The sequence below is a fragment of the Archocentrus centrarchus genome, chromosome 13, assembly GCF_007364275.1.
Source record: "Archocentrus centrarchus isolate MPI-CPG fArcCen1 chromosome 13, fArcCen1, whole genome shotgun sequence".
NCBI classification, from domain to species: Eukaryota; Metazoa; Chordata; class Actinopteri; order Cichliformes; family Cichlidae; genus Archocentrus; species Archocentrus centrarchus.
In genome coordinates, this window is record NC_044358.1 from 31,532,374 (window position 1) to 31,557,005 (window position 24,632).

Below are 24,632 nucleotides of genomic sequence, written 5' to 3' on the forward strand. Positions count from 1 at the left end.
CATTGATTGCTGTTCCATATCCATCGCAGCAAAGAGCAGGCCTCATGCAAAATGTTTCTAACGCCCCTTGAATTAAAGCTGAAATCACAGATTGATTTACAATCTGCTGTGGTGGTGTCTTTGTCCCAAACATTATGGAAGCAACTATATGTAGCTTACATCAGCACAGGAGGAAAACTTAGAAACAGAAGAAGCACTGGGAATGTGTTTTTGTTTTGTTTTTTTATTGTGAACAGACACAGAATAGACCATTTATGGAAAAATAAAATGTTTAATGTGTATAAAAAGAACAGACATTCAGAAGAAATGAGCTGGAGAACTGACGATAACCTCCAACTGCTCACCGGTTACCAGACAGGAAGAGGCCTGTTTGATTAAAAAAAAACCCTTCAGACGGTCATCTGCACTCACACTCTGCATTGACACAGAACAAGCTGATTGGCAGGAAAAAAAAAGTGTTTGGCAGGTGTAGGCCTGTATCTGAAACAAACTGCAGCGATATCAGATTTTGGTCCTTCTCACTCACTTCAGTAATCAGTACAAAGTGCTCGGAAACCATATTAGAGCTGCATGCTGGCTAATACCTTAATTCCCCTCTGTTCATCTGAGGGTTCAAAGTACGTATGACCATTTCCCTTTCAGTTTGGTAATCTTATGAAATGAAACTGGCTGCAGTCCAGCAGGACAGTCAATAAGGCTGCACATATTTCCGCATATAGGCTGATAACAAACAAATGGAGAAAATTCCCGTAGTGACTACCTGACAGGAAATTAAAAACCCCAAAACATTCATGTTTTATGACAATAAGCACACATACACCACCCTGTAGTTTACTGGCCTTATTAAAACGAGCAATGGAGCTGGCATGCAAGCATGTGCAATATAACAGCATTTTACTCTACGCCATCTTTCTGATTCAGATCCAGATGTTGAGGTTTGGTCCACAAACTTGTGTTTTTTTTATTTTTTTTTTTTTATTTCAGCTTCACTCAACCAAAAAATAAAATAAATCACAAGCAGAGTTCATCCACCAATCAACATTAAATCATTTTACAGTTTTATTTTGGCTCTGATTAGACCTGCACGTGAACGCATGACATTCTCCGCAGTAACACTGTTAACCTTCAACGAGACAGAGTTTTGAAGGAGCTGTGGCTGCGTACAGTGAGTAAGGACTGTGCACGGGGACAAAAAAATAAAACAAAAAACAAAAAGCATCTGGCCTGCACGAGGTCTGCAGGCTGAGAACAAAAGTACCGGTTGAGCAATACATTAAAATCAGTGTTAAAACAAAACAAAACAAAACAAAAAAACATTTTCATAGAAAAATATATTGTTAAATATGCAAGACATGCAAGTTAGAAACATATGATGGACCAAAGACAAAATTCATGAAAACAAATCAAAGACAAAAAAAAAATAAATAAAAAAGACAGTTTACCCTGTATTATCAGCATTCAATGTTCAAACTTTTGATGTTCAAAGGGGACCCATTATGCTCATTCCCTGCTCCATGCTTGTATTTTGAGGGGGGTGGGGGTGGATGGGTGGTATCTTTATCCTTAATTATCTTATACTGGGCTACAGCGCAGCTTCCAAGTCGATCCTCTATCTGAAATAATCTGCTTTAGCGTCAGTCTCTTCAAGGCTTTAAGCCATCCTTCCTGCAAGTCTGACTGGCTGCCCAAACAGGTGGGTGACTCTGAGATAACCATATTAGGGATATCACCTCTTTGACATCGTTACAATGCAAGAGTAGAAAAAAAAAAAAATCTAAAAACAAGGGTGTGTGTGAAACCTGAACTTTGAACTCTACATACGCTTGTTTATATGTGCATCCATCATTACGCAGTACCAGTCATAGGTTTGGACACTCTCACCCATTCATATCAGTGGGTGACTGTGTCCAAACCTTTAACTGGAACTGTACCTGCAAGCATATGAAAAAAAACATAATGGGTCCACTTCAATAATTTCATAATTTCAAGTCTTATTTGTCTCTTTTCAACACTTCATTGTTCAAATGGGAAACAGACTAAAAATGATAGGAACAAACAAAGCCAAAAATCAAGACTGAATCAAACTGATTGTTCACAATCGACTGACAGAAAAATAATCGGCCTAACTGGGGGGAAATTTGCTGGTTGGTTCATTTCAATTTCAAACAATGAATTGGTTAAAATGAAATCGAGCAAACGGCACAAAGTAAATTTGATAAACCTCTTTTACGTTTTTTATAATCCATCTTGATTATTTTCCTATTGCTTTGTTCATATGACACAACCCTGCTCCTGCAAGATATGACTGTTAGATTATGAGTAACTTTAAGAGTCTGACAGTTTGTATTAACATTATCATTTTTTTCCCCCCCTTACTACACAGACTTTTATCTACTGCTGGTGGGAGCAGAGTGCTGTGGAAAAGACTCAAGGTGCCACATTTCAAGCAAATTCCCTAAAACCATAAAATAGAACAGCAGGAGCTGCGAATTGAAGAAAGAGGACAGAATGTGTGCAGTGACTGAGACTGTCTAGACTAAAGCATAAATGACAGGGGTGATTTTGTTATTCTGATCGGTTCCTCTCTGCAGGTTGAACATCATTTCTTACATAAGCCACTATTAGTTACGTTTCAAGGCTCTCAACACGACAGCACAGATCTGATGCACACCGTACCGATACGATTCACAATCACAGGGAAATACAACTCTTCACTACAGTCGTGCTATCGGGATTCAAAACTGAATGCATGCAAACTGCTTGCCTTAAGCCACTAGAAAGAAAAGGATATGTTAGCAAAAACGTACACATAAACCAAACAGATATATATATATATTTATTTATCTCACCACCATTTTTTTTAAACTATTTGTATTCAAAATAAATTAATTTTCTTCAAGTTCAGGTTCAAACCTATGAAATTGTCTTTGGTCAAGAAAAATATCTTAAAATCTACAAGCTATAAATGTTATTATACAGGAATGAAACAAAGGATCATGTAACTGATCAAAATGGGGAAAGCTGATACCAAGTATCCAATCATTTCTATCTGGAGTGCTCCAAATATTTAAAGTGCTTCTGCATTATTCCCTCAGCATTCGATGTGAAAGAAACATCCATCAAAGTAAGGCAGATCGGTTTCAATGTTCTTTGAAAATATACATTTACATTTGTTCAGGAGGAGGACACTGAAAGAGTTGGAGAAAGATTGAAGTTTACAAGGGGGCCTCCAGACTGATGATTAGTAATCAACTGTAAAGACTGATGTTAACACATGATGAGAGCATCAATTCGGTGAATAAAAAAAACCCAAACAATTAGCAGCCTATTCACACACCATCTAATGATGCCTGTTTTCACACACGCTGTAGACGTAAAAGGGGGCATAAGTTAAGACACGGAGAAAATCTCGTTATAAGTGACCTTCACTGCAGAGGAGGGGGGGAGGAGATGAGGCGACATACTGCCCAAAAACCCCAAAACAAACATATAAAAAAAAAACCCACAAAGGCCAAACAAACAAAAACAAACACCTAAGGGTTCATTCTCTTCGAGGATGAAGGAGCGATCCTGGTAAAGCTCACAAGCTTGTTCTGGTTCCCATTCTCGGGCTGTCACTGCTGTAGTGGACTCATGGCATGTGGAGGTCAGGGTGTATCGTTCACCTGGTCGCACCTTTTCTCACTAGCACGACTCCGGGCTTCTTATGGACAACGTAGGCGCTTTGTTGTGGTGCTGCAGGCGTGGCTGTTTTAGGCCACACGTCCTCAGCCAGGTTAAGAGGTTTTTCCCACTATGGGGTTGTCACTAAAACAGGCAGAAAGACAAAGATGAAGTTTAAGTAATAAAACATTACAGAATCTAATTTCTGCAAGCTTCCCAACTTTACTTTTAGTGTCCAAAACTTGCATAGTGCACTATATGAGCTTTTACATTTGGGTTACTAGTGATTCAGAAAGTTAGCCAATGGATAGTCCTGGATAGTCCTCTCTGATGTATTTAACTGACTGAAGTGCAGCATTTGACACAATAGATTCATATACACTGATGAACAGCATTGGTTTGCTGTAGCTACACAGAGCTTCGCTCCTGAAATCCATCAGCTGGGCACCTGTGACTTTCTTCACACGACTTCAGATCACACCCGGAGTGTTTCACACGCTGCTCTTTGGTTACTTTATAAACTGATTAAACTGCTGCTCTCTCTCTCTCCTCCCTGATCACATTATGCACTTTCAGCATCCACACTGCACAATGTGTACAATGTTAGTATTAATATTAAGAAGGGAAAATTATTGAATTGAATTGAATTAATTGAGGAATTTCAGAATTTTCCTGTGTTATTCCTGTTGCCACTATCATCGCTATTATGATTAATACCATCATTAGTACTGGAAGTAATTTACCATCATCATATCACATACCTATACTATGTAGAAGCATAAAATCACAGAAATCATAAAAATCTAACATTGAGACTTACAGGCTGCCGTACTGCGCTGTGGTGTCATTCCTGATATTGTGCTGCCTCTGCAGCTCCTCCATGATGTTTCGGAGCTGTTTCAGTGTCTGAAAGGTCTCTTTGGGTTCCTGAATGGTAAACTTCGAGTATTCCTCCGGCTCCCGCTGAGGGCCCTGGTACACCGCCAGACTGGCACATGCATCTATAGAGAGGAGAAGCATTAGAAAATAACTTTTATCTATACAAAGATAAAGTGGAGATAGTAGTGTGTGTGAAACCCTCACTCCTTTTCAAAGAGATCAGCGTGAAAGTGGAAAAACTGAGATGACAGACTGCAGTCCACAGTGTTCAGCCCAATAAAAAAACATTTAAAAAAGATTAGAATTTGCTCTTTTGCTTCTCTCTTTCACTGTATGACTCACAAGGAGGTGTGTTTTGATCACAGACAGTATAAAACATGTACGTAGTGCAGAAGTGTCTTAAACCTGTATTCTATCTGTGGCCACCAGATGGCGATAGCTGTGATTGCAAAAAAGAATTCAGTCCTATAGACGTCTGTGGGAAAACAGCTTTCTGATTTGACCTCTGTAAACACTTTCCTCATGAGTTTATGGACTCAGTAACTCATTTTGTGTCATACTGAATAAAAGTGTTTTGTAAATATTGATGACACAAAGTTTGAGGAGGATTATCCACAGTATGCTTATTGGCTAATGACTTAAGATTCAAAATGCTCATCTCCAGACTTCAAAACTAGACTACAGGAACCAATGAATGACATCATTGGTCACCTTCTATACTGTCTACGGTTTTGATTTAAGATGCTGGTGCTCTAGTGGTCTTGAATTTTGCCAGCTTCACTTTTAAGACACCAAATGAATGCTGAAACATGAGCTGTCCCATCACACTGGAAATGAAAAACATTTCCTCTTTTATTCAAACAACGTGGTTGTAAACACCCCAAACTGAACGTCACATCTTGAGTCATGGGTAAGGGGCTGCTCTCTCTAACGAAGTATTTCTTGAAAGACACTGACCCTCCATGCTCTGGAGCTTTGTATCATTTGATGAGAGGAGTGAGAAAATTCTCTCCGCTTCTCGGTCACAGTCTATATCCAGCTGCAGGTTGGCCAACATGGTGCTGAAACAGGAGGGAACATAAAGTTTAGAGAGATCTTTGTAGGAGTAAAAGACAAAAACAAAATTAAAACTACTGAGTCAAACTTTCTATGAACACATGCACTAATGACAGCAAACCAGGATAAAAAAACAAAACAAAAAACAAAAAAAAGGTTGAAAGGTACTGGAGAGATATAGTTGGGCTCATCTCAACGCATGGCTTGGACTCCAGAACAAGTGTCCTGGGAAGGGGCTGGATTCTATTCCAGCCTGGAGTTCCCCTCAGTGAGAAGTGGCAGACTGGGGTGGGTATTTTTACAAGTGGACAAGACGGGTGGTTCCCTGTGCCTTTGGCTAGGGGAATGGGTCCTGAGTGTCGTTTGCATTTTTGCACCAAATGGCAGTTCAGAGTAGCCAGCCTTCTTAAAGTCGCTGGACGGGGTGCTCAAAGATACTCCATCCAGTGACTCCGTTGTCCTACTGGGAGACCTCACGTGGGTGACGACTGTGAGACCTGGAGGGGTGTGATTGGGAGGAATGGTCTGCCTGATCTGAACACAATTGGTGTTCTGTTATTTGACTTCTGTGCAAACCACAGTTTGTCCATAAACACCATGTTTGAACATAAGGATGTCCAACAGCGCTTGTGGCACCAGGATACCCTATGTGGCAGGTCGAGAATCAATTTTGTTATCATATCATCAGATCTGTGGCCATATGTTCTGGAGACTCGAGTGAAGAGAGGAGTTGAGCTGCCAACGGATCACCTGGTGGTGAGTTGGATCAGGTGATGGGGGAGGATGCTGGACAGACCTGGTGCACCTAAACATAGTGAGGGTGAACTGGGAACGCCTGGCAGAGGCTCCAGTCCGCGAGATCTTCAACTCCCACCTTCAGCAGAACTTCAACAGCATTCTGCCATTCGGAGGCAGTTCATGGGTACCGACATGCCAAGCAGAAAGTGGTTCAGGCAAAGGCCGAAGCAAAAACATGGGTGTGGGAGGAGTTTGGTAAGGCGATGGCAAAAGGATTTCAGATGGCCTTGAAGTGAGTCTGGCAAACTGTCAGGCGACTCAGGGGGGCAAAGCAGTGCTCTACTCACACGGTGTGCAGGTCGGGCACTGCTGAATATATAGTCAGGAGGTGGAAGGAATATGTTGAGGACGTCACTATCCTCACCTATGGTCACAAGCTCTGGGTAGTGACTGAAAGAACGAGATTGCAGTACAAGCTGCAGAAATGAGTTTCCATCCAAGGATGTCTGGCTTCTCAATTAGGAGATATCTATCAACTGATAGTGCAGTCATTCGAGAGGGGCTCAGAGTAAAATCGCTACTATTTGCTACATCGAAAAGAGCCAGTTGAGGTGGTTTGGGCATCTGGCTAGGATGCCTCCTGGGTGAGGTGCTACATGCATGTCCTACCCAGGACACACAGATATAGATGTATAGATGTACATTTTTCTACAGCCAAATATGCGTCATTGTCCACTATCAGAATAATCTGTGTAAACATGCAGAACATCTATAGAGGTGGAAAAGAAGATCAACAACAGTCCTCAAAGTCAGTAGCTGATAAATGAAGCCAAACACTTATCAGTTAATACTCTGTTTAGCCCCTACAAAGCTTTTTCCAACTGGGGGTGGGGGGGTGTAATTTAGTGAAAAGTTCAAACTTGCTTTAAATTGATGCCTTATTGAAAATGTTTCTCTTTTTTAACATCCTCTAATCAGCCTAGCTAAACAATCCAGCTTTGGTAAATTTGTTTATTCCATTTTAAATGAGTGTGTTTTTTTTTTAAGCAGGGTTAAGGTTAGTTCATGAACATCTACATGGGTGGTCAAGCGGAACACCAGTTGCACAGTTTCAGAACTGCGGTGAGAAGTTTTATTAAGTGTTTATTGTGATCTGCAACACATGTCCCCTCGCTGTGGTGTTGATGTGGAGGGAAAAACTCACGTTGTGCAGGGCTTGCAGCCTGGAGCGTTGTTACTCTGGTTTTTGCAGCACTGCCAGGCCCCACTGGTGTAGCTTGATGAGTGGAAAGTGGCTAGGCGTCCCTCGTTGCAACGACTGACCTGGCTGAGGACCTCCAACCACTCGCTGGCTTCCACGCAGTTTCCAGCCTGGACATAGAGAAGCTTCTCAGAGTGGACCACCTGAAACATCTGATGCAAGTGAAAAAGTCGTTAAGCTATGACATTGTGTGTTTCCCACAAAGGTCATTTCAGGTCATTGCAGGAATAAAACTATCTATACTTGCAGAAAGAGAAAGGACTGAGATGTGTGATGCTTGTAACAACAATAAAATTTCACAAATGTGTCATTTCTGTACTGCATGTGAGACCATCCATTTGTTTTGCACATGAGAACAACAATACATGGTTTCACTATTAATATAACTTGAGGAAGTGACACTGGCAATGACGTTTCCATTTTAAAAGGGTAATACACGAGAAGTGACGACGGAGCCGTGTGTGTGTGTGCTTACATTTTTGCGGTTAAAGGCACTTTCATCCAGTTTCTCCACCGCCCGGATGTTTTTGACATTGATGGTGCAGAGGGCCTCTTTCCCTGGGAAGCAGAAGTCATTCTGTTAAGTTTACACACAAACAATCTCAAATCCTACCAAGATTATTGTTTAGGTTAAATAAGGTACTCCCTGTAAAAACCAGAAGGAAAAAAACAGATAAGGAGGAGAATTAAGTTTAAAGTCTTCCACTCCTTTAAACTACTCCCTTGAAAGTAAAAGCTACAATTTCTGAACATATATTTGCTTTGGCAATTCCTTGAAGACAGCTTCACATTCCTAACTCCCATGATTAATGATCAATTTTATTTATTATCACACCCTCCCTTTCTAAGAATTCACTGAGCAGCATAACACTCTTGAGACTTTCCTGAAATCCCACAGAAAGACAGTATTTACTCTGCAAGCCCTCAAAACTGCATGTGATAAAGATCCCGTTTCGTTAGAAAGTTGATGCAAAGTCAACACACGAGCCTACTACAGCATATCAGGTTATACAGTACTTAGCAAATTTATTAGACCACCACCCAGCGTAAGGTTTATGTCACAGCAGTATGCACAAACTATTTAATCAAAATGATGTGTACTGGCTCAAATTTGGGTATTAATTAAAAAAAAAAAAAAAACTATCATTTTGAGTTTTAAACAAGTTTTTAAGAGAACCTCTAAAATACTTTTGTTTTCTTGTTTCTATAATAGATTGCTTAAGTGTTGTACATAAGTGCTTAGGTCATAAATTCATACATTTAATAAGTTTTTGGGTAATTTCCATGTAACATTTCATTACATTTATGTACAAAATATTTACATTTGTCAAAAAAGAAGGAAAGCAAAACAAAAACAAAAGTTGGTACCAGCATCAAAGATTACAAAAATAAATACTTTATTGCCATCTAGTGGTAGTATTAGGAACCTAGCACTGAACGTGACCAAATCCAGTCAGGTTTGTTGCATTTGTTGCCATTAAATTCCATTATGAGTATACAGTAAACTGGTCTCACCTTTATGTTTGTGGTAGGAGAGCTCCCTGTTGGTCAGTCTGAGCCATCGCTTCTGAAAATGTCTCAATCCAACAAGGTGTTTTTTCCCCTGAGCACGTTTCTGTACTTCCCTATAAGGACAGATCGCAAAGTAAAAGCTGAGCTATATTTTACTGGAGGCCAAAAGAAAAAAAAAAAAAAATCATAACTACAATTTATTTCTTTAGAGTATTCTTTATATTCAACTGAATTAATTAGATGGTTCTAACAGGACATACTAATTTTACTCAAATGGTTATTGTGTTATTAATTTCAATCGTTTTTTTATGTCTAGTAAAGAACTTAACTTGACTCCAACTGGCAACCCATGCCTAAGCTACCACAGGGCTTCTCCTGAGCCACAATCATCTTCATTACCAAGTGTGAGTCTTTTTTCCCCCCTTTTCACTTTGATGGATTAGATTCAGCTCAATAACTGAGTGACAAATGAGGTATGATCTGCTGATGAATCATTTTCCCCTCCTCTCAGTCAACACTTGGCAACAGGTAGCACACGGATTCTTTTCTCAGATGCTCTTTAACTTTCAATTCAAACATAAACCTTCAGTCAGTAAGCCATTTAATTAAACCAGCTACAGTGTTTTTCCAATCTAGAGGAACTGGAGCCTTCTTCAGCCCTGACTACCAATGTAAACACATACTGAGCAGCATGTTTCTACACAATGTATACTTGCATTTGATCAAGCAACAGTTGTAAGCTCTAGTCTTCATCCTGCAGATTCTGCCCAGACTTAAACTGAACACTCACCCCTCCTTGAGAACCACAGCATCTTCCAGTCCACTGGACTCCTTGCTGACGTTGGAGGAGATTTCATCAAGAAACTGGAAACAGAATGATAACAGCGTAGTCGTTTGAATTGATAAACCCATAAGCATTAACCTTTTATGGACCTTTGAGTATGTGAGAGGAAAAAAAAATACCTTTTTAACTTTTTCAATACACTTCTCTTCCTGGAATGATTTGAAGAAGTCATACATATAGGTTTCTTTAAAACTGGACTAAAAGAAGGAAACAACAAAAAAAAAAAAACAAAAACAAAAAAACCAGGCCTTAATTAAGATGACAGAAAAACATGCAATCAAAAAATGTTTGTCAATTACTATAAAGTGGACAACATCCAGCTCAGACTATGATTTCAGCAATCTGCTTCAATTGTCTAAACAGAATTGTAAATCTTACCAGCTTTTTTGACAAGCTACCCCAGCTGCCGAGAGTCTGAATGGTTTTTGAGATGAGTGTGAGCGTGCGGGAAATCTCAGGTTCCTGCAGTTACAGAAAAATGTACAATGGCAGCAACGTATAAGCCAAATGAAGAACTCCAGTTTATTCACTCATTGGTCTGTTGTACTGAGAGCGGTGGCGCGTACTTACAGGATGATGGGAACGCAGTTGGAAGGAGTGTGGAGAAAGAACAGCAACAGCAAAAAAGCGCAGGAACACAAAGCTGCTAACAGCCGAGTACTGAACGTGTGGGTCACCTGTGGAGAGGAAAAAGAACGTGAGAAATCAGTAAAAAATTGTTTATAAAATACAAGAAAAATACAGAGCTGCTTTAAGCTGATAGTTCAATATAACACAAGATTTGGCTCCATTTTTTAATGTGCTGTAGTATCTAATCAAAAGTAATTTTAGTAATCTTACAGTCTAAACATCTAATCAACCAATCACATGGCAGCAACTCAATCCATTTAGGCATGTAAACATGGCCAAAGCGACCTGTTGAAGTTCAAACTAACTCAGAACTCGGAAGAACAGCAGCAGAAGACCACACCAGTGCCACTTCTGTTAACTAAGAACAAGAAACTAAAGCTACAGTTCACACGGGCTCACCAAAATTGGACAATAGAAAAGTGGAAAATGTTGCCTGGTCTGAGTCTCGATTTCTGCTGCGACACTCAGATGGCAGGACCAGAATTTTGAATAATAATTGTGTGGGGGAAATTTTCTTGGCACACTTTTGGACCCCTTAGTACCAACTGAGCACCACAGCCTACTTGAGTATTGTTACTGAACCATGTCCATCCCTTTATGACCACAGTGCACCCATCTTCTGATGGCTTCCAGTAAAATCACAAATCTTAAACTGTCAATATGACCCAAAATCTCGGACGAATGTTTCCAGCACCTTGTTGAACAGGGTCCAACCCACTACTAGCAAGGTATATAAACGTAGATAAATATGTCAAAAATAATTTGGTGTGAACTACTAAGGCATTTAGCCCAGTAAGCCTGGTGTTGCCTTTAGAAGTAATAGGTGACCGAGTGATCCGTTAACAAGTATTACACTGTTTTACAACAGTTTCTAGATTAAAATGAAACATTTATTTCATAATTTGTATGTCTGCTGTGGGTATGGGTGTTATTCTTGTTCTGGCACCGCTTAAGGGTATTTTATTTAAAAGATGCCATGTTTTACCTGGGAAACGTTTACAGGCCAAGTGCCTCAGAGACCTGAAGACGTCACACATTAGTGGGGGGCAGTTAGAACTTGACTGGGTGATGGAGGAGAAGACTTTCTGAACATAACCCTGTAGGTTTTCCTGCAGAAGTAACAAAAAAAAATTATTATTTTTAAACATTCTACACGGAAGTTGAAAAGTGGCAAAACTTTCTTTTTTTTAAATGTGCATTTTTGTAGATTTACAGTTTGACTGCACTAAAGAACATTTTACAAAGCTTAACAGAATTCAGATATTTAATCCTTTTTTAAAATGATTAAATCTGGGTGAGATTGGTGCATTTACCTTGTTAACTTCTACATTGTCACCTTCCTTTAGTTTAATAGGATCTATCTCACAGGTTTTGTTAGATTCACAAATCTGTGAATGGTAAAAGAGAAAAAAAAAAAAAAAAACAACCAAAGAACAATTAATTCAGACCAAATCTTTAAATTTCAAATGAACAGAAAGAGATTTTGCACTATGAAACTCTTGAAATTAGAGGGACAACACCTGGACGTGGTGAGTAAGAGGACTGGAGGCATTTTTAATCCCAGCTGTGTCTTTTGTTTTATGTGAAAATGTTTTAAATAACTAGCAATTTTAAGTCACAGAAAAAAGAAACGATCAAGAACACAATATGGAACACACTGTAGATACAGTTGCAAGAAACTACAGCAATTACAGTGGCCTTCAAACTGTACATTTAGAAAGTACTCTGCCCCAAGCCTTCCAGTTACATCTGAACATCTGCTGGGTGAGGCTGAAGGGCAGATGTTCAAGTAGATTTTTCCATTCTTAACTCCAGTGAATCATGACCATTCTGGCATCTACGCTGCATGTGTGTGTGTAGGAGTGTGTGTGTGTGTGTGCGTCTCCTTCTTACACATACCTCATCTATTACAGGCTTCAAGGTAACAGATAGGTAATTCTTTCCTACAATCTTCATCATGTCATCGATGCAGCGGGTCGCCAGTGAGTTGCCACGGAATATAGTGTTAGCCTCCCTGCATGGACACAAATATTCCACAGACACCAATTAAACTATTTTATGACTGTAGTTTTCTTAAAATCCTCCTGTGCTTCAGAATCAAAAAGTTTGACAGTCAAGATGCGTAACTAAACTAATTTCTTTGCCTTTTAAGAACCTAAGATTTATTTTTTTCTTGCAGTGTAGTTACAGTGTGAGAAAACTACATCAGAGTAAAATGAAAGGTAACATGTAAAGGCTATACTTCAATGTCTATTGTATTTTAGGAGCTGCTTCCTGTTTCATATTTGGCTTTGGTTGCATTAGTTAATAGCTAGAAAGTTGATCTTTTTAAGGATAACACAAATTACAATGCAGTAACATCTGTTTGCATCTGTTTACACTGTACAGCTACATGCCTCTGTGTAAATGGTATGTGCCAGAAGAGTACTCACTGAGTGTTGTCCAGCTCCAGCACTGCCACAGCAGAGACAAAAGGCACAAAGCGATTGTTGTGGAGCAGCAGTCGGACCATGGGTAGAACGGCCTCATATCGCTCTCTGCAAATGTCCCCCAGGATGTGTGCTGCTGATGCTGAGATGGGCTGAAGGAAGACAAACAGTTAAAAGTGAGAGGGTGACAAGAGGAAATACAGATTTATCGTATTGAGAGGATAAACATGAGAGAAAAGTATAGATATGAGATGGATCAGATTGTTGTTAAATTTCACACGATGTTAACAGACAATATAAACACAGAAATATATAACTTGATGTGCATATGAATCTTATTTTAAGAGGTTTTCTCCCCATCTCATCAGGATTTGCTGCAAACTAAAGCTTCTGTCTCACCTTCACATCTGGGGATTTGAGCAGCAGGTTGCAGAGTGGCATGTAGCAGGCAGATGGCAGCACTGTGTCTTCTATGTAAGTCAGCTTCAAACGCAAGGATCCTAAATCATCAGACTTGGACTTGCTGCCGTTCCCTTTGGGCTGGAGGAGATACCTTATGGACCACAACAGGACAGACAACATACTATTGTGCTGTCACGTGAGGACAAACAATTTTCAGTGACTGATCACTCATCCTCTGAACACATGGAACCTGCATCTTATCACATAACATTTCATGGCCCCAAGACAGTTAGCAAACAGCTGACTCTGAGGACACTTTCTATAAAACACTAATCTATAACACAAGCCACCTAAGATTACACACAGGCCACCAAAAAAAAAACAAAAAAAAATAAACAAGGCTGATCCTGTTTGCTTGATACCAACTGTTTAACACATTAGAGGCCAACTGAACCAGTTATTAGAAAAAGGCAGCTAAAGGCACAGTGAAGCTTCCAGAAACACTTTGCTAAAAAGAAGGAAGGATCTTCATCTATCGAAATGTGCTTTTATCCCACGCCTTCCCTAAATATATGATGAGCTGTGCATATAATTACCTCTCTGTTTAAAATAAATAATGTTGAATATGGTTGCTGGAAACAGTCTAAGTACTGTACAGTCAAAAACTTTTTAAACATGCAATAAATTTATAATAAATGACTAACAATTAATCCCCTTTAACAGGGTCCCTTTTGACATTTGATACATTTTCATAAATCTGTTATCGCTACAAAGCAGATAAATAAGCAACAGAGATACACAAGATCCTCAAAGTGGGAAAATATCACAAATGCACTAATGGACCAACCAGTAACCGGAATCTGATTTCCAGCATGCTCGGCCTGGACTGGTGACACATCTGTCAGCCGCAAGTTATGTTCGATTATGAGCCGGTAAATATACACAGACAAATGGCTACAAGAACATTCACAGCCACATGCTTACATGTTGTTAGCGTGGATACTTCTCACTGTGAGTGCAGACTCTTCAGAGTAAACTGCGGGGCGAACCACCATGAAAATGTTCGTAACAAGAAACCAAATCCGACACTTAAATCACTCTGACCCTGCTGAACGTGGACATTTTAAAGAAGCTAACAAAGGAAAAGTGGCTAAAGCTAAAGATAGCAAGAAATCAGAGCCAGCCACAAGCCTCGGTATGAGCAAAGGATCAATGCAATGTTATCTGGTAAAATTGTAAAAACATACTGGAAAATGATGTAACTGACATTCGTTTGTTTTTTTTTTGTTTTTTTATACAAATCTGTTGTTCCCACTTTTGTTTGGCAAGTTGTGTCAGGTAAAGGTGGGTGTACAGCAGCTCATTTTCAGTTAATTATTTGTACCACTTTCCAGTAGCAGAGCACTTTATTCTTAGTTGTTTCGGTGAAAGAAGCTCCTGTAACTTACAGCAGTTTGAGAGAAACTGTATAAGTTTAACAATTTCTTTTATTTGGGAAAAAAAAAAATTGCACTGATGAAAAGCTGATTCTTGTTTTTTTTATATGCTACTCTTAGAAAGAAAATCTGAAGTAGCAAAAGTTGTGATTGGCAGGTCATATCTAGAAAAAAAAAAAAACAATCGGAATTGGACAAAAAGAAAATTGCAATGAGTGCATCACTAGAAAATATACAACATACAATAGAATAAATATGAGGAATAGAGCAGTATATATGGTAGTATATATAAAGATCAGCAACACAAGCACCTGAATGATCAGTAATGATTAGCAAAACACAAATACAACTAAGGGATATTTTACAGCAGCGACTGAGACAACCGAGGGTGAAAGCAAGTTTCTAAATGCTGCTCAGTATAGAAATACTGACCTGTTTATTACAGTATATTAATTAGAAACTGTCTTTGCTATGATAATTTTTCCTTCTGGTCTGACAGCGTTCACTTAAAATGAAAGGAATTCAATTATTACGTTTGTTTAAGAGGATACTTCTCATATTCCTCCCATAGTGCCTGCACATCTCTCTAGAAGGCAAGAGGTGGGGCAAAACAACATGATGCATGTTTAGTTGACCTGCAGTCACTGCAGATTTGTCCATAAGCTGCTTGATCTGTAATCACTGCACACAGACAGAGACATTTCAACACATCACCTGTGCCCAACAGTTTAATGAATGCAACATGGACGACTTCCAGCATAAACAGAGGACATGAGGTACTGCCACCATGCATAAACCACCCACGTGCTTGACTCGAAGCCCTCATGTACTAACAGACTGCTATCTGGCATAATTCCACATCACCTACTCTGACGCAAAGCAAGGAAAACACCCACACAGTGGAAAAACTGCTGAACACTGACAAATCTAGGAAGAGTTCTCGGATCACCTTGTAAAAGCAAGGAAAATGCAACAGTGCAAACAGACATGCAAGACTGGGTTCCTGACCAGTGAAATACCAAAGCCAGTGGCTCCACCTTCCAAGTGTAAAAAAAACCACCTGAACTGGTTAAGAGGAAGATAATCAGGCCATGACAGATTGATGATCCCCCCCCCCCATCCAGTAAATTTTTAAAGGAGCAGACACACCAGACTGCCAGGGTTAGAGTAATAAAGACCACCAGGGTGTTGAAACTATGAGTCACATTACAACAATCACATGTAGGTAAAACTGACTCTTCTGAATCTATTTTGGAAAATCTTTCAGGAGTTATGTAAACAGGAGGTAATAGGGGTGTAAACCAAAGCTTGTGAATATTTCAGTTTATTCCTGCCTTGGCATTTAACAAGAGAAGACAATGCTTCTGTCTTTATAAGGGTATGTGCCTAAATGAAAGAGGATTTAAATGAAGATAAGGCAGAAAAGGCAGTGAAATCAGATGCATGACGACCCAAAATCTGGACTTATGGGAAAAAAAATCTTTCTATGATATTCATTTACAGCATGTTATCTAGCTTAGTACTCACTAAATATGTGATATAATATACTTAATTCCATCTGCTCCTTACCAGGCTTTGTGAATGTGGTCATTTCGTAGGATCTTGACAGGGACCCGTGTTTCACCCAGAAAAACATCCTGAGCCAGATTCTCATTGTTCCACACATCAACTCTGCAAAAAGGGAAAGGACGTTTACTGAAAGAATGTTTTTCATCTGTGAACACGCAACGATTACTACAAACTACATGTACAAGAAGTAAGGCATAATCAGTGTTGCTGTGGGTGTGTGTGTGTTCAGCACAAAATAACAACCACCCACTTCACATATGGCAAAAATTAATAAAATAAATTTAAAAAAATTAAATTAGAAAAAAGAATCACTACGAAGTGGTGCTTACCTGCTTGGTGCATAAAAGCCAATACAATGTGCAAAGACACCACCTCAAATCCAAACCTCAAAACCATGCACGAGTGTTTACCTTCAACTCTGTCTAGTCTTACCCAGTGAGCTATGAATCCACTGTGATGGAAGCCCCACATATCCTTAACCAAAAACCAAAGGCTCTCCATCAGTACTCGGAACACACCAGATCCAAAATTTTTATTTATTTTTTTTACCTCAAGTCATTAAGAAATGATTCTTCTTGTGTCAAGACTATAGAGGGGAAGCGTATGTGTTTGTATGTATGTATATATTAGAGAGTGAGACTGTGAAGTGCACAGAGAGAGAGAGAGAGAGAGAGAGAGAGAGAGAGAGAGAGAGAGAGAGAGAGAGAGAGACAGAGAGAGAGACAGAGAGAGAGACAGAGAGAGAGAGAGTGAGAGTGAGAAAGAAAGAAAGAAAGAAAAAGAAAAACAAAACACACACTTGATCTCAAGTTTTTCAATGTCCTCCTCCTCCACTTGAAAATGAGACTTTTTAGAGTAGCTGCTGGATCGTGTGACCTGGGGATGAACATGTCAAAGTTAATATATACAAATATCTACTGTAACCAACAGACCATTTCAAACCTATGATGTGGTAATATGTGAAGTTACAAGATTCACCTCAAAGAAGAAGGTCTCTTCAAAATGAGGGTTGCTGGTTTTCTTCTTTACCTTTGTTTTCTTTTGATCAGACCTGAGACGACACGTTTCAGAAACTGAATACTATTTCCACAACAGTTTAAGGAGTCAGGTATGCATAAATTCATAAGAAAGGGGGAGAGCAAAAAGCTTAGTTTAGACCAGGGGCTAGTTATGAATCTTTGTTTTCTTAGAAAATGCGTAGTTGTCCTTTAGTTTTTATTAGTTTCAGTCTTTCTAATCTTCCTGTAACACAAAATCTCTCTGTTTGTTTCTTTGTCTGTGAGCTCCTCCTGCACGATCAGGAGTTGAGCAACTAAACTGAATTATACAAACCTAGTAACTGCCTTGAAACCATCTAACAATGGGCTAAAATGACCCGTTTGTAGTATACCAGACAATACTGTAGCCTTGGCACGTACTAGCTTTATAATATGGAAGGTATCTGTCAGGAGCAAGATTTAAGAAAATCCAAATGGATATTACATCGCAGGCACAGCAATTTGTAATAGCAGAAGACGTCATAATAATCACGTGTACTGAAGCCTCTTCAGGCTCTGACAAAGACTAAAACTAAGGACATCTGTTGTCTATTTTTACTTTATTTTAGTTAGCTGTGCAAGTTCACGATAATTCTTTCTGTTAGACTTAAACCTAAAAAGCCAACTACTTTTAAAAATTTTTGTTCAACAAAATTTTTTTCACACCCAGTTTTAATTATAATAACCTTAATTTAGACTTGGCTTAAATATTGGCATGCTCCCAAAGAGGAAGATACATGTAGGGACCAGGCAGTTCAGTTCATACTGCACAACATTTCTGCAGATATTCTTCAATAGTTTTTAGGTCAGTGTGGAAAAATTGTACACTGTTGATTTCAGGAAATTGGTAAAGTCGCCTCTTATGTTACTGCACCAAGCTAAAAAAAAGGAACAAACAAGCTACTTGTGTTTGCTATTTGTGCAACATTCAAAGTTACCTGGCAGGTCCGACAAGTGACACGGTGGCATAGGGGTCACAGTTCTGCCCACTGATCAAAGGTAGTTCATTGCACTCAATTATCCTGAAGAAATCCACAAGGAAAGAGAAAGAAAACGAACAGAATTATTGTGCATGGACACAACATAGAAATTAATGCTTTTGTTATATCTTGTAATTCCACCTTTCCAAACTGAGGCGCTGATCACCTTGGAACAAAACTCAATATTTCAAACAGTAACACTCTGACAGGCTTTAGAGTGACCCAGACCTTGGGAGAGATTAACTTTCAATGACGTGACGGGGGAGAGTAAATGGTAAATAATTTCTTGTTGGTTCAACAGATGCCTCAGTTGAAATACCTTTAGTGTTAACCCTGTTCGGTTTGCACTACCGAAACGATAAGAGACCCCCACCACCACCACCACCACCAAAAACAAACAAACAAACAAACAAAAAAAACAAACATTTTTTTTCACACATTAAGCTGAAAGACATCATCACAAAACAAGTTTTGTAATAATCCATTGGGTAACATGAACCACTACAGAAGACTGAATCAGTGCTTAAAAATAAAAAGATAGGCAGTCTAATGTCATTGCATCATTGCATTTATCTCTCACAAACATGCTCAGTTATATTAGATGTAAAGACTCACACATCAATGGCTTTTTACCCAAAGAAGGATCAGGCTGAACTCATTTATATCCATTGACCATGATGCCTCAAAGCAACACACAGAAGGCCAACACATTACTCATGAACTTGGTTCATTTTTGTCCAGTTCATCAGATTTCCAATTTGATTAATCTGGCATCACCTGTCCAGATCTCCATTTAAAAATGACAGTACTGCTCAGATCTCACTTCTTACCAAAACACACATGTAGCTGGCATATGGACTGTATTTAAACACGAAGCAGTACTGGATTATTAAACTACAGTCTCTCTTTAGAAATTCTGACCCCAAGTTTGTCTGGTGTCATACAAGGACCTTTTAAAAAAACAAAACAAAACAAAAAACAGGTGTTTCAGGTGACAACACACACTGTGAGCACTCTAAACAGGATGTGGCTGCTAAGCAGAAGTCAGCAGAGAATAAGAATGAATTCAGCCTAACCCTAAGCGCGGCCGGAGGGAGAAGAAGCAACTGAATGTAAGGATATTTGCGTATCTTCTTCCAAGCTGTCATGACAATATTCCCTATGGCCTTTTTATTTATTTTTTTGTTTTTGCATCAGTCTTAACTCAACTTTGCTCTGATTATCTTCCTGCCACAGAATGGCAAGCTTCACGCTGTTTAACTTGTCTTATCAACTTGATGGAAGAAAACAAGCGCATCCACGCACAGGTGACAGTGAGCAAGCACGACGGTTTAAGCAAACAATCCGAGTCAAACAGTGAATGACAGCAGAAGAAAACCACAGCGGTTGCAGAGTGACAAGCGCACACTTCCTGTTCAGATGCCATCACTTCCTTCTCATTACCCTTCTCTCCAAGTATGAATGGGGGGTGGGGGTGCAAAACAACATATGTAAACAGCCAGAGGTCTGACATACACATGCACATACGTGTGTGTAATTTACATGCTCAGCCTAATCTGTCAATGGGCGCTTTCTCTTTTTTTTCTCTCTCAACATCCTCCCACGTCTTTATCTGGCCTTCTATCGGTTTGTGCTTTTGAAAACTGTGTGATGTGAAATATACAGCTCGGAAGTAAAGGTGAACGATAAAGGAATATTGTGACATACTCAAAACCACACAAAAAACAAGCTAGCGAAACCCAAGATTGGCAAGTGATACTGAAACTTTTGTCAATTATGACTTTTTTTAAAACAACTTTAAACACATTTCTTTCTCACACAAGTTGTTGCTCAGAATGAGAAGTGTGGACACTCAGTTTAGGATTGCAGGCTGTGAGTGATTACTCAAACTTTTACCATACTTGTGAATAGATGTATAACTAACACCTTTTGTGTGAGGAACTGGGTGTGTTGTTGAAGTGCTTAATGTAAGAGTTTGATCTTTAGCCAGTGAAAATAACTGTATCAGATAGGTAACAAGTGAATTGTGGAACTCACCGAACTGATAAGTGTTGGCCTATTGGTCCGTTCTCTGTGATCACTTCACTCAATCGCATCTCCAAGTGAACCTTACCCTGTTGACCATGAGGAGAGCAGATGTTCTGAGAAGTCACATATTACTCAGGCCATGAGACTTCAGTCTTAAGTGAAAGCACAAGTCAAAAGCTTCAAGTTACACAGGCTGTAAACAAGATAAAAATGTGACTTGCAGTACTATTGATACGCAATACTTTTACACTTTTTTTTTTTTTTTTGGTACTGAGTTATTTCTCTTATTGTCACATTCCTGCTCTGCCTCATGCTTCATCATGTTTTAGGTAAATGGAAGAACTACGAGTAGGACAAGAGCCCCCAAAGCTGTTAATTTTTAATTTTTTTAATTTTTATGTCAGTCAAAAAGATCTTTGAGGGGGTCGGATGTGGTAAAGGCTGCCGGTTTTGCCTTCGGAAGTGTCAGAGAGAAAGAGAGAGACAGATACAGAGTGAGAGAGTGAGCAACAGAGGGTGAGCTAAACAAAACGCCCCCACACTTGCACTCTGTCTCTGCAATTCAGCACTTGGCTGAGATGGCAAGCAGTTCTTGCTCATGCAGTACAGGCCTTTAAGCCAATATACGTCCAAATGAGCCGGCATCTTCAGCAAATTAACACTCACATTCCAACTGTGACCCTATTAACTGAGCAAGTGCACTAAAATTAACACTGCTCACAGGGTGTGCACTCAGCCCCTGTTTGGCTGCAAACCAAGCCAGAGAGGCACTGAAACAACACCTCCATCACTCACTGATGTAACTTTGCAGTTGAAAGTGTCTACTTGTGAGTGAATCAGTGTAGCAGCACATACCCAGAATAGTCTGGCGTGGGCTAATGGCAGCTAGAGTCAACATGTTAGCTGCAGCAGCACAGAAGTGGTAGTGTGCTATAGTTTCACCCAATACAAGCACACCACAAAATCTATCTGATCAAAGATAGTGATGTACAGTTGAAACACAACAGCCCACATATATGGCCTATATATGACAGAAACTAGAACTGCACTCCTGAAAAGAAAAAAAAATGCTGAGAAACAAAAAAAAAAAAAAAACAGCGAACCAAAAAAACATAATAAGCCAAGACTATAGCTGATCGAGTACTTTAGTATTGTATTATTTAGCATATTATTTAGCAACAAATTTCTCCTTATGTACATGCACTGTAAGCAATATACGAGATACATGCAACATGACAAAAGAGGTGGGAGTGAGTTGGTAACAAATATGTGAAATGAATATTTTCAAATAGTGCTTGAAAGTCCAAATGCAAATTTTAAGACTTGTTATGGTCAAATATAAACCATTTAGATGGCTAGAACAATTACTTTTATAACAAAAGTGGGTTTATTATGGTGTTTTCATAATCACACCAAATGGTTTACACTGTGCACTCACACCACAGTTCCGTTAGACAAATGTCTTTATTTTAGTGCCAGAAACGTTTAATTTCTTCCATTGCCATGACTTGCGCAGTGCGTTTCTTTTTCATGCAACCAGACTCGGACAGTGTGTTTTTGAGCACAGGCTGGTGATACCCTTAGGGCTGTGAGTGAGAAGGGTTGCGTTTGAAAGGCTATTAAACCTTATTTTGACATGGAAATGATCTTATCTGTATGCAAATTTCAGACTATGTGCAAGCAGATTTCCTGCTCGCTATGTTGGGGTACTGTGAGCCGTAAAAGCCTGTCATCATTAACTATAATGCTGATGGCAAAATGAGTGGAACTTTATGTTATACAAGTAATGCTACAGTAAAAAAGGACGAGATGTATTTCACATTCTTTTCATGACATTTGCAAATCATCAACTTTCCCAGAAATTACCTGGACTTCTGAGTTAGGATCTACTGTTTGAAGGCTAAACCAGTGCTCCCTCCCATTGTATTTACATAGGTCATCCTTCCGGATTGACACCTTGCCTAAAAGACAAAAACAACACACACACACACACACACACACACACACACACGTACGCACATACGCACTTAAGTTCAACACGTCCATTGAGATGAGGAAATATATTTGCTTGCCTTTTTTAAATGTTACTTACCAACAGGTAGGTCCCTTTGGAAAACACTCTTGGCATAAACATAGAAGGATAAACACTGAAATGGGCGTGGGATCTCAAAGTAGAAGTCCTCGCCATAGAAAGGGCTGTAAAATAAAGGAAATGGTCTAAATTAGTCAAAAAGGTTATCTCTTTTAGTAGAAAAAGGAGCACGCGGGAATGGGCATAATATTAGGTGTTTAAAAGGTTTTATGTACTCTGTGGTAAACTGACCTACTTAATGGCTATACTAACTATATATGGTAGAATCGTAAAGAGAAAGTATACCCCTTTTCAGTTCTAAAGCTTCATGTATCAGAGCATAATAAAAAAAAATAACCTAGTCCTTAGCAGGTCTTAAAATTAGGTGAATACTACCTCAGATGAATTGCAACACAGGACATATACATGACGCACTGAATTATAAAATAAGCAAAAATAAAGCCAAATGCAGAAGCAATTTGTGATAAACTAAACACAGCCTTACTGCTTCCACTGGAATTAAGAGGGTAAGTAGCAGCTGATCAAATGCAGCTGATCAAATTAACTGATCATCGGCAAGTGTGAGTACTTCTAAAAAAGAAGATGTTTTGGCAGTTTGCAGGTCTGGAGCATTCAGGTTTGTGTTAACACAACGCCAAAGAGGAAAGACATCAGCAGTTATCTCAAAGAAGCAACTGTTGCTTCTCTTCCACAGTCTGGGAAGGCTTATAGGGCCATTTCCAAAAAAAAAAAAAAAATGAAGTCCATCATTCTACTGTGAGGAAGACTATTCACAAGTGGAAAATATCCAAGACACTTGCCCGTCTTCCCAGGAGTGGGCATCCAGGCAAATTCACCCTAAGGTCAGACCATGCAATGCTTAGAGAAACTGCAAAAAAACCAAGAGCGACGTCTCAGTTGGGCCTCAGTTAGCATGTTAAATGTTAAAGTTAATGACAGCACAATTAGAAGAAGACTGAACAAGTATGGCCTGTGTCGCCAGAAGAAAGCCTCTTCTCTCTAAAAAGAATGTGGCAGCACAGCTAGGTTTGTAAAACTGCACTGCTGTATCTAGTGAAGACACAGCATATCAGCACAAACACATCAGAACAACCGTCGAGCACAGTGGCGGAGGGGTGATGGTTTCAGCTCTTTTTGCAGCCACAGGACCCAGACACCTTGCAGTCATTCAGTCGAACATGAACTCCTCTGTATACCAAAGTATTCTAGAGTTAAATGTGGGGCCATCTGTCCAATAGCTAAAGCTTGGCTGAAACAGGCTAATGCAACAAGACAATGAAACCAAGCACAGCAGCAAATCTACAACAGAATGGCTGAAAAAGACTCAGGGTGTTGCAATGGCCCACCAATCTGATTGAAATGCTTAACAGAGCTGTGCATAAATGACCGCCCCTGCAAATCTTAATGAACTGAAGCAATGCTGTAAACACTGGGTGCAATCATTTCTGAAAAACTGCTAAAAAATTATAGAGAAAAGAATTACTTCAACTTACTGCTGGTAAAGGTGGTTCTTCAAGCTATTGAATCATTGGGTGTGTTTAGTTTTTTCACACGCGGCTTCTGCATTTTGGCTTAGTTTTTGTTAAATAATCACACAGTGTACTATGCCATGTTTTATAGCTCACCTGAGGTTGCATTCACCCAATTTTAAAACCTGATAAGGACCAGATTATTTTAATATGTCTTCATATTTAAAACATTAGAATTGAAAGAGGATGTCCTTTCTTTTGTACAATGAATAAAAATGTTTCTGTTTTACTGAGCCTAAAAAAAAAAAAAAAAAAAAAAAAAAAATCTCATTCACTTAACCCTGTAAAGCCAAGTGTATCATATTTGATACATGAGTTTTTGAGACATCTACATTGTCAGTGTGATTTTTTTCCTCCCCATAAAAAAAAAAAAAAAAAAAAAAAAAAAAACTATGTAACTATGTAAATTGAGCAATACATTTTTGAGCAATAAAATGGAAACAAAATTGCCAGATGTAGCAAATGTGATACAAATTATAACAGAATGTTCTGGCAATTATTTCATGGTTCATGCTTTGCAGGGTTAAATGCACAGTATGTAATTCTT

At 39.1% G+C, this 24,632-nt stretch overlaps 1 protein-coding gene across 2 annotated transcripts in view; it reads right to left on the reverse strand.

Moving 5' to 3' along the window:
* Positions 1-251: 251 nt before the first annotated feature.
* The window catches only part of rasa2 (RAS p21 protein activator 2), a 33,783-nt gene continuing 9,402 nt past the window's right edge, over positions 252-24,632 (reverse strand). Inside the window, exons 3-24 of one of the 2 annotated variants that reach the window (XM_030744614.1) lie at positions 22,557-22,660; positions 22,331-22,425; positions 20,474-20,550; positions 18,395-18,478; positions 17,398-17,470; positions 17,219-17,295; positions 16,420-16,521; positions 13,412-13,565; positions 13,016-13,164; positions 12,483-12,597; positions 11,897-11,971; positions 11,569-11,692; positions 10,524-10,630; positions 10,332-10,415; positions 10,073-10,150; positions 9,900-9,973; positions 9,113-9,222; positions 8,073-8,155; positions 7,541-7,707; positions 5,500-5,603; positions 4,484-4,664; positions 252-3,807 (exon numbers count right to left, since the gene is read on the reverse strand). In XM_030744614.1, coding sequence (XP_030600474.1) covers positions 3,777-3,807; positions 4,484-4,664; positions 5,500-5,603; positions 7,541-7,707; positions 8,073-8,155; positions 9,113-9,222; positions 9,900-9,973; positions 10,073-10,150; positions 10,332-10,415; positions 10,524-10,630; positions 11,569-11,692; positions 11,897-11,971; positions 12,483-12,597; positions 13,016-13,164; positions 13,412-13,565; positions 16,420-16,521; positions 17,219-17,295; positions 17,398-17,470; positions 18,395-18,478; positions 20,474-20,550; positions 22,331-22,425; positions 22,557-22,660 — 2,248 coding nt within the window. In that variant the 3' untranslated portion in view covers positions 252-3,776. Of the gene's footprint in view, positions 3,808-4,483; positions 4,665-5,499; positions 5,604-7,540; positions 7,750-8,072; positions 8,156-9,112; positions 9,223-9,899; positions 9,974-10,072; positions 10,151-10,331; positions 10,416-10,523; positions 10,631-11,568; positions 11,693-11,896; positions 11,972-12,482; positions 12,598-13,015; positions 13,165-13,411; positions 13,566-16,419; positions 16,522-17,218; positions 17,296-17,397; positions 17,471-18,394; positions 18,479-20,473; positions 20,551-22,330; positions 22,426-22,556; positions 22,661-24,632 lie in introns of both variants that reach the window. The other variant, XM_030744613.1, reaches the window with a different exon arrangement.